Source organism: Labeo rohita, chromosome 10, assembly GCF_022985175.1.
Source record: "Labeo rohita strain BAU-BD-2019 chromosome 10, IGBB_LRoh.1.0, whole genome shotgun sequence".
Lineage (NCBI taxonomy): Eukaryota > Metazoa > Chordata > Actinopteri > Cypriniformes > Cyprinidae > Labeo > Labeo rohita.
Window position 1 is genome coordinate 17,763,531 of NC_066878.1, and position 16,538 is coordinate 17,780,068.

The 16,538-nt window shown below is 37.6% G+C and overlaps 1 protein-coding gene across 1 annotated transcript; it reads left to right on the forward strand.

Moving 5' to 3' along the window:
• Positions 1 to 230: 230 nt before the first annotated feature.
• On the forward strand, positions 231 to 3,705 carry nrarpa (NOTCH regulated ankyrin repeat protein a). Its single transcript, XM_051120908.1, has 2 exons — positions 231 to 507; positions 597 to 3,705. Exon 2 carries the CDS (start codon positions 1,011 to 1,013, stop codon positions 1,347 to 1,349), a length of 339 nt encoding a protein of 112 aa, XP_050976865.1. The 5' UTR covers positions 231 to 507; positions 597 to 1,010; the 3' UTR covers positions 1,350 to 3,705.
• Positions 3,706 to 16,538: the final 12,833 nt, after the last annotated feature.

Consider the following 16,538-nt stretch of genomic DNA (forward strand, 5'->3'; position numbering starts at 1 on the left):
TTTTCCTCTACAGTGGGAACTGGACTTTAGGATTGCCTAAGATCCCAAACTGCCTGCTGATTGCATTTAAGATGGCAAAACGGCAAGTATATTTATGTGTAACACAATTTTAATCCGGTTCTTTCTGTGTCCGTCTTTCAAGTGTTTATTTACAACATTTTTTCCTCGCGTCCGTACCATTTGTTTCGCTGAGGAGCATATTAACGCATAATAACGCAGTCGTTTTATGACTGTGGGATGTTTGGGCAATTAGCCACGCCCATTTCTCCGTTTCGCCGCTTGGTCACGCCCCCAAGCCGACCCCGCAGCCAATGAGCGTCGCTCAACCCCTCCCATTCCACAATACTTGATTCTATAGAGTCGTATTGTTATGCAAACTAGTTCGTCTAAAATATCCCCCTGGCAACGCAGCTCTGGGCAGAGAATCACCGGGACCGCGCGACGGACAAATAGCAGCGGGCAAGCGGGCAGTTTTCGAGTCACTTGTTCCCGTCCAAACGTCAAGAGGTACGTACATCTTCACTTGTTCTTTACGTTTAGAAGCCGCCTAGTTACTCGACTGGTCGTTTTAACCGTTTGAACTTTGTTTATTCCAGTCACCCTTGCCAAATAAACCACCGCGGGACGCGAGAGACGCATTTCCTGAGGTGAATTACCTCAGACGTCTCTAAACCTAACGGCCCTCGATGCGCTCAACCGGAGATACCGCCGTTCACACGCCTCCGTTCTCACACTAAATAACTCCACGTTCTGCCACAACCCGGTGCTGCTGCTACCGAGAGACACTCGCGCACACACGGAGACTTACGTTACGCTTTGTGGATGATTGAACTTTCTCGCTAGGTCTTTGGGATATAGCCACCGACTGCATTTACACACCAAGTGTGTCGTTTACTTGTCCTTTTTGGGATATACGCTTCTAGTCTCCCGCGCCGAAGCTGGTTTTAGTCCAGTCAAGCCGCGAATCTGTTACCCGAGTACTAGAGACTGTACAGGCGGCTGAAAGCATCATGAGCCAGGCGGATATATCGACGTGCTCGGCGCCTCAGAGAGTCTTCCAGGAGGCGGTGAAGAAAGGCAACACGAAGGAGCTCCATTCGCTGCTGCAGAACATGACCAACTGCGAGTTTAACGTCAACTCGTTCGGCCCCGAGGGACAGACGGCGCTGCATCAGTCGGTGATCGACGGGAATTTGGAGCTGGTGAAACTGCTGGTGAAGTTCGGAGCCGATATTCGGCTGGCGAACCGGGAGGGCTGGAGCGCGTTGCACATCGCCGCGTTCGGAGGACACCAAGACATCGTGTTATACCTCATCACCAAGGCCAAGTACTCCTCCGGCGCGCGGTGATCCGGTAGAAACACGCGGAAAGACCGGCGGCCGAGTTCCCTTGTACCCTAAAACCAAATGAGGGCTGTAGCCTTTTTCTTTCCCGTGAGTATATATGGTCAGATCTGGCGATGAGAGAAACTGAAACGCATGCTGTCCGGGATGTGCGTTGGTACTATAGCTTTTTATTGAATGTTTAAGTCATCAGATCTGGACTGTGTGGCTTTACCAGGGCTTGACCTGTTGACCTGTCCACCTGGAGAAATCGAGATGGCACTTGATGCTGTGGCTGAATGCTGGAATCGTTGCAAGAGGTGAACTCCAGAATGAAGGCCAACCTCTGTTTTGGCTAAACACTGTCTGTCTTTTAATACGAACCGTAAGTCGTTTCATCAATCAAGTGGTGTGGCATTGGTGACCAGTGCTGAAACATGTCCTCGAAATAACAAGTGACTTATTCTTAAGTACTGTACACATAGCTTTACTGTGTTTCTCTGTACAAGTAGTCTATTGCGCTCTGCCTTCACCTAGCAGACGGCTTCCACACAGCTTTCAGGCCAGTGCGACCCATGGTTAACGTGTTACTAAAAACCGCTGCTTTCGCCTTTTTTTTGTATCAAAACGTCAGGAAAGTCGCCTTTGGGACACACTTTATAATCTTCTTTCAGTATTTTGAATTAACACCCTGGTCATCACTGTGAATACAGGCTGGGTTTGTCTTTTTATTTATGAAGGTACATTGAGATGATGCATTTAAATTATGTTGTGGTTATTTTTAAGACTATAGCCTAAGTGTAAAAGTATGTAGGGTGACCTAAAGCTGCTTCGGACTCGTTACAGGCTAAACTGTCCCGTGTGGAGATTCCGCGCCCCACGTGTACACCTTTATTTTTTTCATTTTTTTTTCCCGGGAAATGCGTCCCCTTCTACTTTTATCCTGGTTCTTTGCATCAGCTACCTCGACTTGAAAGTATTCAACAATATGCTCTCCTTCTCAAGCCTTCTCCTTAACTGTGCTCGGTCAACAGAATCAGTAGGCCCTCTCTCGGGGTCATTTACTTGACGTTTCCTCACTGTCATCACTCATTTACAATCTTCACTCGGGACAATTTATCTCCTTGAACCAAAATTAAGATCCATTGGTTATTCGAAACATTTTTTTCTTTTCTCTTTCGCCAAGCGTGGTTGAGACGTTAAATATGTAGGTTTTATTTCAGCCGGTTGCTTCATTTTTTGCATTGTCATTTTTATCCTTACGAAAAGTGAAATGCATTGCATGACTATTAAATGCAGGGAGTTTTGTTGCACATAAATGTGGAGCCTTTTACGCCCCCTAGTGCCTGGTCGGGTAACTGCAGGAGCTGAGGCTTACCAATAGTTACTACTGAGCAGGACTATATGATGAACATTGAGAAGACTATGACTTCTGTTGCAGGAAACAAGACTGCCTGCCGCCTTTAAGAGTCATGGCACCTGATGTTTGTTTCAATGCTGCTTTTTTTTTCTTGATACAACGGCCAACGTGAGTGAATGAGGACTATTATCAGATTCGTTTTTTGCGAGAAGCCCCATGCAGTTGTGTGATTGTACTCTTCAGTGGTGTTGCTGATGTTTCCAGCCCTCGTCGCTCAACCTGGAGATGCAACCGACGTGATTCTCTCCGTCAACTATTCGATTGGTATAGGCAGAACAAATATGCATCGCTTGTCTTAAACTTGATATTTTTACTCTTGTTGAAAATATTGCACTGATGACTGTTGTTAATTCGTTGGCCGCAGGTCGACATTTTATTTTTTCTAAATAGAAAAAAGGAACACAACAAAATACTATTGTATAAAAAAAAAGCTCCAGGTTATATTGTCTCTTACGTTGTATAACATTACGTTTGCAAAGATGTTTGTATCTCTGTGATCGGGTGTATGTGTATACATATATAGTATATATATGGACATATAGACGCTGATATCTCAGAGCACTTTCTTATTTGAAGTGCTCTCCTCCTGATGTTAATAAAGGGGAATAATACTTGTGATGGTAAGATCATTGTAACAAAAATAAATTGCACGATGTATAGTTGTTTCACCCCGCCGTTTGTCATAACATTTATGACATGGGGGTTAAATGACTGGATAGGTGTATATGAATGAGTAAAAGTGCTGTTTTCTTTTGTTTTTGTGGACCAAGTTATTTTTCATCTTGTGTCTCCGGCGAGTGATGCGAATGTTGACTTCAGCTTTTCTGTTTGTGTGTCTGTTTGTTTGTAATTTTTTTGAACATTTGTAACACTGTGATTCATGTGTGGTGAGAATATGAGTGCTGTAATATTTTTTTTTGTATGTGTGTGTGTTCAAGCCAGTAAAGAAATAATTAAACCTTCCTCCGTGTGTGCCTGTGAAAGTTTCTTTCTATCTTTGGGCCAACCTGACCCCGGTTTCCATTCTCTCCTTTTTGTCATTCATTTGGCCTAGTCCTTTCATATGCTGGATAAAAGAGTGCAGGGGGTTGTGGGTAATTTTGTTTTAAAGACAGATCCCCTCCCTGTGTGTTTGTGTGGGTTTTATGTTACAACTCTGCGCATGGAGCAGCTCTGCCCTTCGGTTCTGTGGGAGACTTGAAGCGTTTCTTCATACTTAAAAAACATATCCTGCCATTTTTTGCTTTGCTACGACAGTAAAAACTCACAAAGTACTGATTTATTTGCAACGGTAATCCGAACCGAGCGAGCGTTTGCTGTTTTCTCCAGGTAGACGAGAGTTTAGTGCATGCTTTTGAAGACAGCCCCTCACTAGAAGACTGTGACCTCAATGGCATCCTTCTCTGTTTCCACCCCCCTCCATGCCCCCCTCCATCCCCCGGGCAGGATGTTATTGTTGAGCTGGATTTCCATTGTCCGGCGGCTGAGTTGGCCACCTTCCCAGAGTGCAATAGAGAGGCCCCCTAATAGATTCTTCATGTGCCTCAGTCCCGACACACATCATTGCAGGAATTTGGAAATGATTTTAACAGAGTCCCGTCGCTCCGCGCGCTAGCCTTCCCCCCACCGCCCCGGCTAGAGAGGGAGGGACGTGTAAACCCAACAATGTGAAAAAGAATTTTGTGAATGTACTTGAGAGCGCGAAGGAAACGCGCTCCTCTTCCAGCGCCGAGAATGTGAAGTGGAGGCCTGGAGGTGTCGTCCTCTTTTGTTTGTAGTTCGCTGCGCTGGAATGTTTTCGCTGTTCTCGAGATCAAAAACGAGCTCTTTGCACGGCAGATTCTTGTCAGTAGTTTCACATGCTTGCGCGTGCAGTTCCAAAAAGGCCCCACAACATCGCTCGCCCTGGTGCATGTACACACATGCAGAGAAAAACATGTTTGCGGCCATGAAAACTGTTCCAAATTCTCAGAAGGAGAGGAACATTATAGCCAGAAGGGAATGAAGATGAATGATTGTTGCAATGGCTTAGTCATGACCACAGCTATTACCATGAAAAGTTCCTTTCAAACACAGCATAATCCAATAAATGCACTCATCTGCTGCTGGCAAATGAGCTGTGGTGTTAAAGATGTGATGAGTTCAGTGTTTGTTTTTGTTGAGCACTGTTATTCAGTTTGACATAGGATTTTCAATATAATAATGATTAATTATTACATAAATACAATAAATGAATTTACATAAACTTATAATAAGATAATAAACTTTAAATGTTTTTTTTAAACATTAAAAATAGTTATTAATCAATATTGTATACATTAAAATATATTTCAACTAATGTATTAATTAAAAATTATGTTAACACTTTAAACTAAGGTTCATTAGTGAACATCTACATTAGTTAACATGCACTTAGAATGAACAATTTAATTATATGTTAATGTTAATTATAATATAATACATAATTATTACATAAAAATATTTAATGAATTTACATGAAACAATAAAATAAACTTTTAAAAATAATGAACACTTGAATAGTAGCTATTAATCAATATTATATATGTTAAAATATATTACAATGAATATATTAATTGAATAATTATTACATAAAAATAAACTATTTAAAAATATATGAATATTATATACATAAATATATAATACTATAATACATTATTAATGTATTACAATGAATATATTAATTCTAAATTATAAATATATAAACAATATATAAAACTAATTATAATATAATAATGAATAATTAGTACATAAAATTAAAATGAATTTACATGAAACTTACAATAAGATAATTATATTTGTAAAAATAATACCTATTAATCAATATTATATACAATAAAAATATATTTCAATTAATATATTAATTGTAAATTATATATAAGTATTAAAATATAATATAATAATGAATTAATGATAAACTATTCAAATGAATTTTCATGAAACTTACAATAAGATAAACCTTTTTAAAATAACACTTAATAACTGTAATATTAATAATATTATATACACATTTAAATATACTACAATAAATATAATAATTCTAAATGATATATATATAAATACTGATTATAATGTAATAATGAATAATTATTCTATAAAAATAAAAAAATAAATCTGATTTACATGAAACTTAAAATAAGAAAAACTTAAAAATAATTAAAATGAAAATATACATTAAACTATATTACAATTAATATATTTTATAATAATTCTAAATGATGTATAAACAATATATAAATATTAATTATAATATAATGAAAAGTTATTACATAAAAATACAAAATCAAAAATTAATTTACTTGAAACGTTCAATAAGATAAACTAACTTAAAAAATAGTTATACTTAATATTGTATAAATTATACATATTACAATGAAAAAATTATATATATATATATATATATATATATATAAACAATATAAATATTAATTATAATTAATTATAAAAATAATGTTTATTTAAAAAAATTAACATACATTTTTAGAGTACATTAGAGTACAATTTTCTCTCTTTTTGGCTATGAAATGTTGAAAAAAGTGCTTTTTTTTGAGACATGCTTATACATGGAAGTACACTCTGTTATACATTTTATGATCGCAATGACTGCCCAAATTACAATGTCATTTAAAAAAAAAGAAAGGTTATCTAGTATTAGTTAGTTAGGATTAACTAGGCTGACTAACAGGAGATGCACACAGAAATCTTGATTTAATTCATCAGTGATCTTCAACAGTCAATGCAAACGCAAACTGCTCACTTTAGTTCAATATGAGAAACCCACATCATAATGCATGTTGTTAAACATGTAAAACAGAGTTCTCTCATAGTGAAAAGCGAGAGGAAAGATATGGAGAGAATGAGACAGGTGGCTAGGCCTGTCCTTCCTTACCCTCCTCTCCTGTTTGAACTCTCTTTCATTCTTTCGCTCCGCTCTGTGCTTTTTCAAGCACACAGTGACAAGCGCATTCATTCTCTCGCTCTATTCTACGCTCTCCTCTTTTTTTGTCCAGCCTGCTGGATTCTGCTTCATCGCTATTCAGCTCCCAGACGGACCACCATTGATTAGAGCCCCCCTACACTCACCCCCTCCAAAACATACTCACACACATACACACACACACCAGCCGTCTCCACCTCACACACCCTGCACTCAGCAGCTGCTATGCTAATGAACCTCAGCAATAGAGAGATGGGGAAATGACAGGGAATCATCAGGACGACTCTATGTCTTCATAACAAACTGAGATATCATCTAAACAACCGTATAAAACTTTCATAAATACAAAGTATTCCTATCCTTTTTCAGCCAAAGGTTAAATTCCGTTTTTATGTAGCGTCTCTCCTTTTACTGTAACTACTGAAACACATTTCCCAATCCAAGGCCTGAATATTATCCAAGCCACATATTGATTCTGGCTAGAAACTGCAGTTAATTATCCACTACTGTTCCTTAACTATAACTATGTGCAGGGCTCTGAAGTGCATTAAAAATGGGCGTACACCCAATTAAAGTCACTTTCAACTATTACGAACTGCAGAATGTTGCACACAAACTAAAATCCATGTAAAAAGTACATCTTTATTAGTGACGCCAGATCTTCCTATAAAAAGTCAAACTAGTCTGACAAAGTGACTTTTAACAGTGAGAAACATCAGCTCAGAAATGTGTGACTTTGTAAATAATTCCAAAAACCTACAATTGACTATTTTTATAACTGACATAATGGAGAAAAAAAAAACAAGCCATATGCACCACCCATAATATGTATTATTAATGGGTTGTGATAGGTGTACCCCAAGTATATGTTATAGGACCTTTTTTGTTTCACAACAAAAGTTTTCAGAGTGACAGTCTCAATTTGAATAGCTTTATTTTCTACTGTAAAGAAGTAGTTTGTCTATCTTGACAAGCTGTAATATCAATATTGAATGTGAATGAGCATTTGAAGTTAAAAAGTATGTAAATTGTATTTTTTTAATTTTTTTTAGAAAATAGCGAGTGCGCCTCCAACTTCAAAATTGTCCTACATTGCTGCAGAAGTACCGACCCAGTGTTTGCAAGTGAACGTGCAAACAAGGTCAAACACCCTTTAAAAGGTAAAAACAGCAATGTAGGACGATTTTGAAGTTGGAGGAGAAAATGAGATGGGAGTTTTATGACCTACCCTAACTGTATTAACCCAGAGTACACAGAGTATGCATGCGCATCGCAGAGCTAGACAAGATAAGCATTTGAGGTTAAAAACTATAAATTATTTTTTTTAAATAACCAGTCGTTTCACTAGATGTTGTTTAGAGCCCTTTGAAGCTGCATTTAAATTACATTTTGGAAGTTCAAACTCAAGGGGACCATTGAAGTCCACTATATGGAGAGAAATCCTGAAATGTTTGCCTCAAAACATAATTTCTTTACAACTGAAAAAGAGGGAGTGAGTAAATAACGTCTCCTTTAATATTTTTACGTAGAAACCATTTAAATATATGTATATATATATATATATATAAAACCATTGTATAACCATGTATATGTATGTATATATATATATATAAAACCATTTAAAAATAAAGTTGGCACCGTATTTCTATGACGTCTACGTTTCCATGAAGAACCTTTAACATCCATGGAATCTTTCCACTGATCAAAAGGTTCTTTATAGTGGAAAAAAGATTATTAAATTTCTTCACACTAAGACAAATATGTTCCTTCTAAGAACTGTTCACTGAAAGTTTCTTTGGGGAACCGAGAAAGGTTTTGGAAACTTTATTTAAGACAGCATTTCACTGACAAGCCATTTTAATCTACCACAAACTTGTAAAATGTAGCGTGATGTCCATGCCATGAAAAAGAGAGAAGCGTGTGCACGGTAGGCATGATAGACAGAGGACAATCGGGCAGAAATCAGCGTGGAGAAGTAAACAAACACGTAAAAAAAGAGCACTAACAAAACAGGAGGGGAACATGGGCGCTTTGGTGCATGGGAGAGGGTGCATGAATATGGTTATGTGTATATGGAGCAGGCAGCTGGGGAGAGGCCCTGTCCTCCTCGCTCCTGCTCAGCTATTTAGACGTGTCCCCGAGCGGCATGACCCAATGGCCTGCAGGGCGGGGCCACCCATGTGACATCTGCCTTTTTGCGCGAGGGAGTGCCCATATGGAGCATACGCGCATTAACACTCGCGCGCACACGCATACGTACACACAGCCCTCGTCCTGTCACATCGCTGTACCCTCCTGCTGCCTGCACCTTTTGTTCTGCTATTGTGCATCTCATTCGCTGCTGTTTGCCTCATTCCTGAACAGACCATAAAGAGGGAGGGTGTGGGTGTGTGAGTGTGTGTTTAGGAGGGCATGTCTGGTCAGCGACGCATTCGTGCAACAGGCTTCAAGGGCAGGGCGCTCCCCTGCACACACACACACACACACATAGAGCTGAGGTTAAAGAGTCGGGTACGAGCAGTGAGGTCAGACTTTCTCCTCTCTACACATGTTCAGGTCTCTGTAACCAGAGGGCACTGACCTCACCCAGCTGGACGCTCTGATGCTGCTGTCCATGTCTGGGTTTGTCTTTGTAAGGAAAATTTTAGATTTCAGAAATCAGATTTCACTGAAGGTAAGCTCTTCAGTGAACTAATTCATCCTATATACATGGATGAACTGAAATCGGTGCAGTAACTGCACTGTGTAAACTTCGCACACTGTGTGTGCAACAGACATTAATGATACCTCGAATCATGGGCCTTGTTGAGGAGAGGTGTGCTTTTACTTCTTTATCACAATTTTCACCTGGCAAATGATAAAATAGGGAAAAATCTACCAACCATAATGTGTATTATTAATGGATGGTAATAGGTATACCCCAAGTATATGTCCTAGGACCTTTTTGGTTTTGCAACAAAAGTTACAGTTTCAACTTTATTTTCAGCTGTAAAGAAGCAGCTTGTTTATGATCTCATGATGAAAAAGTACCTGTGGGAACTTTTTCACAAAATGCAAAATACGTACTTATACTAATAAGTACATATCACTGCAGTTTCCAACAGAAATGAACAGTAGAGGCGGTAAAACTGCGACCACTTGTAATCGTTTTTGTGCACAGTTATGATTACAGCTCCATATGTTTCGCTTTCCAGACGTAAAAGCTTGCCCGGTAGCTCAGCCGGCACAGAATTGGACTGAGGATGTGGAATCCTTGGGTACAAATCCTGTGAAAAACATTATTTGCGATGACAGAGCTGAAAGATGAGAGATCGAATTCACATTCACTTTTGTTCCTACTATCGTTACTAATGTTCATACTAACTCTTTTAGCGACACTCAGTGGACATTTCTCACTGATTATGTCACAAAACGTACATGGTGCCACGTATTTCACATCTTGCGAAAAAGTTCCCACAGGTATGTTTTCGTCATGAGATCAGGCTGTTCACTTTTCTAATCAATACAAATTACAATTTTACCTGGCAAACGATAAAATAGGGAAAAATGCACCAAATGTAATATGTGTTATTAATTAATGGTGATAGGTGTACCCCAAGTATATGTCTTAGGACCTTATTTGTTTCGCAGCCAAAGTTTCTAGAGTCACAGTTTCAATTTAATAGCTTTATTTTCTACTGTAAAGAAGGGGTTTGTCTATCTCCACAAGCTGTAACATGAATGATACCACAAATCGATTCTTTACAGAGTGCTGTGCTTTTATTTTTTCAATCAGTACAAACTACAATTTTACCTGGCAATCTATACAAGTTACTCTTGTAATTTGTATTCTAATTAATACAAAATACAATTTTTCCTGGCAAATGATAAAATAGGCAAAAATGCACTACATGTAATATGTGTTATTAATTAATGGCAATAGTTGTACCCCAAGTATATGTTTTAAGATCCTGTTTGTTTCTCAACAAAAGTATATAGAGTAACATGTTTCAGTTTAATAGCTTTATTTTCTACTGTAAACAAGGAGTTTGTCTATCTCGACAAGCTGTAACATGAATGATACCTCAAATCGTGCGATTCTTTAAAGAGAGCTGTGCTTTTACTTTTCCAATCAATATGAACTACAATTTTACCTGGCAATCTGTACAAATTACTCTTGTATTTTGTATTCTAATTAATACAAATTACAATTTTACCTGGCAAATGATAAAATAGATAAAATTAATACAAATTACAATTTTACCTGGGAAAACCCCAAGTATATGTCTTAGGACCTTTTTTGTTTCACAACAAAAGTTTCTAAAGTCACATTTTCAATTTAATACCTTTGTTTTCTACTGTAAAGAAGGGGTTTGTCTATCTCGACAAGCTGTAACATGAAAGATACCTCAAATTGTGCATTTTTTTGAGGAGAGCTGTGCTTTTACTTTTCTAATCAAGACAAACTACAATTTTACCTGGCAATCTATACAAATTACTTTTGTAATTTGTATTCTTATTAATACAAAGTACAATTTTTCCTGGCAAATGATAAAATAGGGAAAAATGCACCACCCGTAATATGTGTTATTAATTAATGATAGGTGTACCCCACGTACATGCTTTAGTAGCCTTTTTGTTTCGCAACAAAAGTTTCTAGAATCACATTTTCAATTTAATAGCTTTATTTTCTACTGTAAAGAAGGGGTTTGTCTATCTCCACAAGCTGTAACATGAATGATACCTCAGATTGTGCGTTTTATTGAGGAGAGCTTTGTTTTTACTTTTCTAATCAATACAAATTAGTTTTACCTGGCAAACAATAAAATAGGGGAAAATGCACCACCCGTATGTATTATTAATTAATGGTGATAGTTGTACCCCAAGTGTATGTCTGAGGACCTTTAAAAGTTTCTAGAGTCACAGTTTCAATTTAATAGCTTTATTTTCTGCTGTAGAGGAGTCTGTCTATCTCAACAAGCTGTAAAATGAATGAAACCTCAATTTGTGCAATTCTTTGAAGAGAGCTGTGCTTTTACTTTTCTAATCAATACAAATTACAGTTTTACCTGGCAAATGATAAAATAAGGAAAAATCCACTACCTGTAATTTGTATCATTAATATATGACAATAGGTATACCCAAAGTGTATGTCCTAGGACCTTTTTTGTTTCACAACAAAAGTTTCTAGAGCCACAGTTTCAATTTACATAAATAATACCTTTTTACTTTTTTATCAATATGAACTACAATTTTCAAGGACATTCTAGAAAGCACTCACTGTGAATGAATTGATATAAGTGCAAAATATATGCATCATCATCATCTGGGTTTCAGAAAACATCCCAAAGTGTATCCTTAAAGTGGCGATGTAAGTAGAGACAGATATTTTCTTCCGTTTCGTGACACATCTGAGTAAAACAAATTATTGGAAGAGAAAAAAGTGGCTCAGCCCATCGGTTGTTAATTGGATTCAGGTGACTGAGTGCAAGTTTGCAGTTGATTGTAAGAAAGGGGCGAAGCTTTACCAGAAGATCCAGTTATGATTTTTTTCCCTATATGGTTGAAGCATTCACAAAAAGATCAATAACATGCATTTAAAAAAATATGCAGGGTGAGTTTCCATTTCATGCTCACGTCAAGCAACTTGCGGCCAACAATGTAATTCCATCAGCAAAGGTTTTTTTCTGTTTTAAAAACATCTTTTGTTGCTGACGGCCATTCTTTGGGTTTGGAAGCATTTGAAAACAACAGCTCGCCACAAACCTCTTGACCACCACGTTGACACTCATGTCTTCTATTGATTCTGTGATCATTCCATGCGACCACGTACATGTCAACACAGCACTAGACAGCACTTTAGATCTCACTCGCCAATTCCACATTGCAGCTGAGTACATGCTATGTGTGTCACCCCAGCGCTCCTCCTATTGATTGTGGGTGAGTACGTGTACGTGCGTATGTCTGGCCATACCGTCACTCCTTTTGGGCTACACAAGTGTGAGTGTGTGCGCTGGCGAGTGATCGTGGGGAATAAAGCCCTGGTTGTTTGCAGTGAAACTATGGGTTGTAAGTGAGTGGGGAGATGCGTTTCTGTTTGACTGGGCAGTCTGAATGGGACTATTCAGTAGACCCCCAAACTGCAACCCTCTTTTCTCTCCATTGTCATCTCCCCTTCTCTCTGCTGCCCCATACAGCCCAAGACAGAGCGAGAGAGAGGGAGAGAGATGTCTGGGTGGGAGTGAGGAGTGGGGGTTGGGATCGACAAGGGAAGACCGAATGGGGACAGAGAGGGGTAAAAACAGCCTCTACACAGGCTTTCTTACTTATTTAGGGTTCATCCTTCATGGATGATAATCGGTGTTGGGCATGTTACTTTAAAAAAGTAATTAGTTATAGTTACTAGTTACTTCTCACAAATAGTATCTGAGTTACACCATTTTAAAAGTAACTAATTAGCAGGGAAAGTAACTACTGTGTTATTTTATTTTATTTTAAATTAAATGAATTACATTTTCCCAGACTAATATTAAATATCTGATATCCTGTATATATATATAATTAGAACTTAAGTAATTAGAATAACCATGCATGAATGCATATTTGTCATGTTGACCGAACTTAAGTCTGGTGGTGGTGCTAAAGATATTGTTTGTAATTTAGTGTTTCTGTAAAAAAAGGGGGGGAAAACGAAAGGTTTTGGTGCTGGTTTAAGCTGGTCCTTTGCTGGTTTATGCTGGTCTTTTGCTGGTTTATGCTGGTCCTTTGCTGGTTCATGCTGGTCCTTGACCAGCAACATGACCAGCAAAAAACAGCAAAGGACCAGCTTAAACCAGCAAAGGACCAGCATAAACCAGCATCAAAACCTACCTAACAGCATCAAAATATACCTACCAGCATATGCTGTTTTTTTCACCAGGGAGGTACGCTAATGAACTGAAAAATAAAATTATAATAATGTTATAATAAATTGTAGTAACGCCGCATTTTATTGTCAGTAACGGTAACAGTGTTGTAATGGGGGAATTCGTTTGATTACTCGTTACTGAACAAATAACGCCGTTACTAACGCCGTTGCTCCCATCATTGATGAAGATACAGTATATGTTCTAGGACCGTTTTTGTTTCACCTTTGGCTTGTTAGAAACAAAAGTTTAAAGACTTTTTTTCTATCCAACAGAGAGAGTGACCGCTTCATTTTAAATAGCTTTATTTTCTACTCTAAAGAAGCAGGTTATTTGTCTTGATAAGATATAACAATAAAATATTTTAAAGGGATAGTTCACATAAAAATAAAAAGGCATGTTATCCATAACTCAAAAATGAACAAAGAAACAATGTAACTTTTTAGACACTTTCAGTCTACCTGATGTTTTTTTTATTTACTTCCAGATTGAAAATAAACCAAAATGGCAAAAACACGTTTGATACACTGTGAGTTCACTATTTATTTTTCGGACTACTTTTTACTTTTACTCCTTACATTTTTACACAAATACCTGTACTTTCAACTTCTTACATTTTCATACCAGACGCGTTACTTTAGTTTTAATGTGCATTTTGTGGATCACCATTCGATTAGGAATCTCTAACTGGTTAGTCTGTACTGGCAACGCGCCAAGCGGTTTCTATCAGAGTAATCAAGCACCCGGGTGGATCAGAGAGGCAAAATACTGACCTGTTCAAGACTTCAAGTGCAGGTCAGTTTCATCTGTCAATAGGCTACAGTAGTTTTGTTTATGCTTACTTGCATTAAACTACTAGCAACTCTTAGTAGTATCAGCCAGAGGATTAATAATACTGTAAACTAATCTAAACTAAATTAATATGATCACTCAAAATATTGTATGCTAAAGGACATCTGTAGTTGCAAACAAGTGAACACAGATAACATCAGAGTTTGTTATCGAACCAGCCATGGCTTTAATGAACTCAAAGAAGCCAAACTCTAAAAGGAGAAACAGCCCGCCACAGGCAAGTAAACACCCTTAAAGGGGAAACATAACCAGAACGTATGAGTTCTGTCACATGTTTAAGTGTATACCGCCACGCATTATTGTTATCTACCGTAAAGTTACAGTAGTAATTTAGCATACGAATGTTATAAAACACAATTTATAATACATTTAGGGAGAGCTAAGGCAGATAACAACACAACCCTTAGGAGAATTAAAACCAAAAACCATGTTTACTATGTTAAGCCATGGTAATCACACATTAAAGGGGTTATCGGATGCTAAGTTCACTTTTACATGCTGTTTGAACATTAATGTGTATTGGCAGTGTATGTACAAATCTACCCTACAATGATAAAAATCCATGCAGTGGTTTTTAATTAATCTGTAAAAATAATATCCCCTTTTTCAAATCGAGCTATTTTCAGATGCCTGTCGGTGTGCCGTCACACTGACAGAGGCCGCTCCCACGATAGTTGATTGACATGAGCGTCTTACCTCAGATCAGCTGTAACAGTCCGTCCTCTTTGTTTCTATGCTGGAGCAGTGATGTAAGTTAGACAAGAATATCTCGATTGAGTGATTAAGGTGTTGTGTTGCTGGATGTAATAATGAACATAGTGGTCATCATTTACTCCCGACATCTGAGCCGCTGAAGATGCAGTAGATTACGTTTGTTTGTGTAGGGAATGCGCCTCCCGATCTACATATTATATTCGTCTATGTTCACACGAATCATTCATGATCCAGCTTCACTTACAGCAGAAGTGAGTATAAGCATTTTTTTTATGAATCTTTGCGATCGCCTTTCCTTATAACATGGTAGTTAGGAAGTTTAGCGGCTAAACGCGGCTAATGTAAACAAGACTGTCTTTCCACAGAGAGAAGAGAGGGGCGGGGTGAGCAGAGCTCATTTGCATTTAAAGGAACAACCCCTTAGAATGAGGTGATTTTTGCAGAGCTGAATTTGGCAAGGTAAAAAGGGTGTTGTTTTACAAAACCATTGAGAATTTTTAATCAAAGTATATTAGAGACTTTTCATTAAGACCCTGAAGAATCATATCAACTTGTGCAAAATGGGCATCCGATGACCCCTTTAACCATGGTTTTGTTACACTAGTCCAACCATGAAATCTGTAGTAAATCTATAGTTGTAAACTAAAACAGATTGTAATCAATCCGCCCAAACAAACAAAAAAAAAAAAACCACACATACACACACACGCACATTACTATACTTTTCCTGTAATAAACCATGGTCAGTTTTGGTAAGATAAAAATGACTCATGATAATGCAATAACATGCTCAGCAGTATGATATTTCTGTAAAAATATTGTCATGATGTAATTATCATTATACTAATTTTGACATTTAGGCTATTTAGAAAATATTGTTTTGTTAAATCTATAGTATTTAAGTCATTTTAAGATAAAACAACAACACATGGTCATAATGTGATGCTTTAAATTGAACTAAAATAAAGCAAACAGAATACAATGAGGTGGATGTTTTGCAACAAGTTTTGCAACAACAGTTCAGTAGGTGGCTGATGGGAAAAGAAAATTAGTGAAAAAAGTAAACACACACAAAGTGAGATACAAAATGAAGAGACTGAAAAAGAAAAGCGAAGTGAAGGTGCAGTTCAAGAGAAAACCTTTAATTATTTTGCCTGGCCCCGAGGTAAACCTTTTTTAAAATGTGACGGCCATACAAAAAATAGGGTTGTCTGTGGTTTCAGAAGTTTTGTGGGTGTATGGGATGGCCTGGAGATTTCCCGGCCTGAAATTTTGTCCCAGGCCTGTACCCTGTTCTACGTGGTGGTTGTTCAGCCTTCATAGCTGATATGTTCATTAGCTAACAAAATTTTGTAATCATGTGTCAATATGACGTCCAGTTACCAGCGTGA

Excerpts from the sequence above, each read along its gene's own strand:
- nrarpa (XM_051120908.1), top strand. The coding sequence starts at position 1,011 with ATGAGCCAGGCGGATATATCGACGTGCTCGGCGCCTCAGAGAGTCTTC.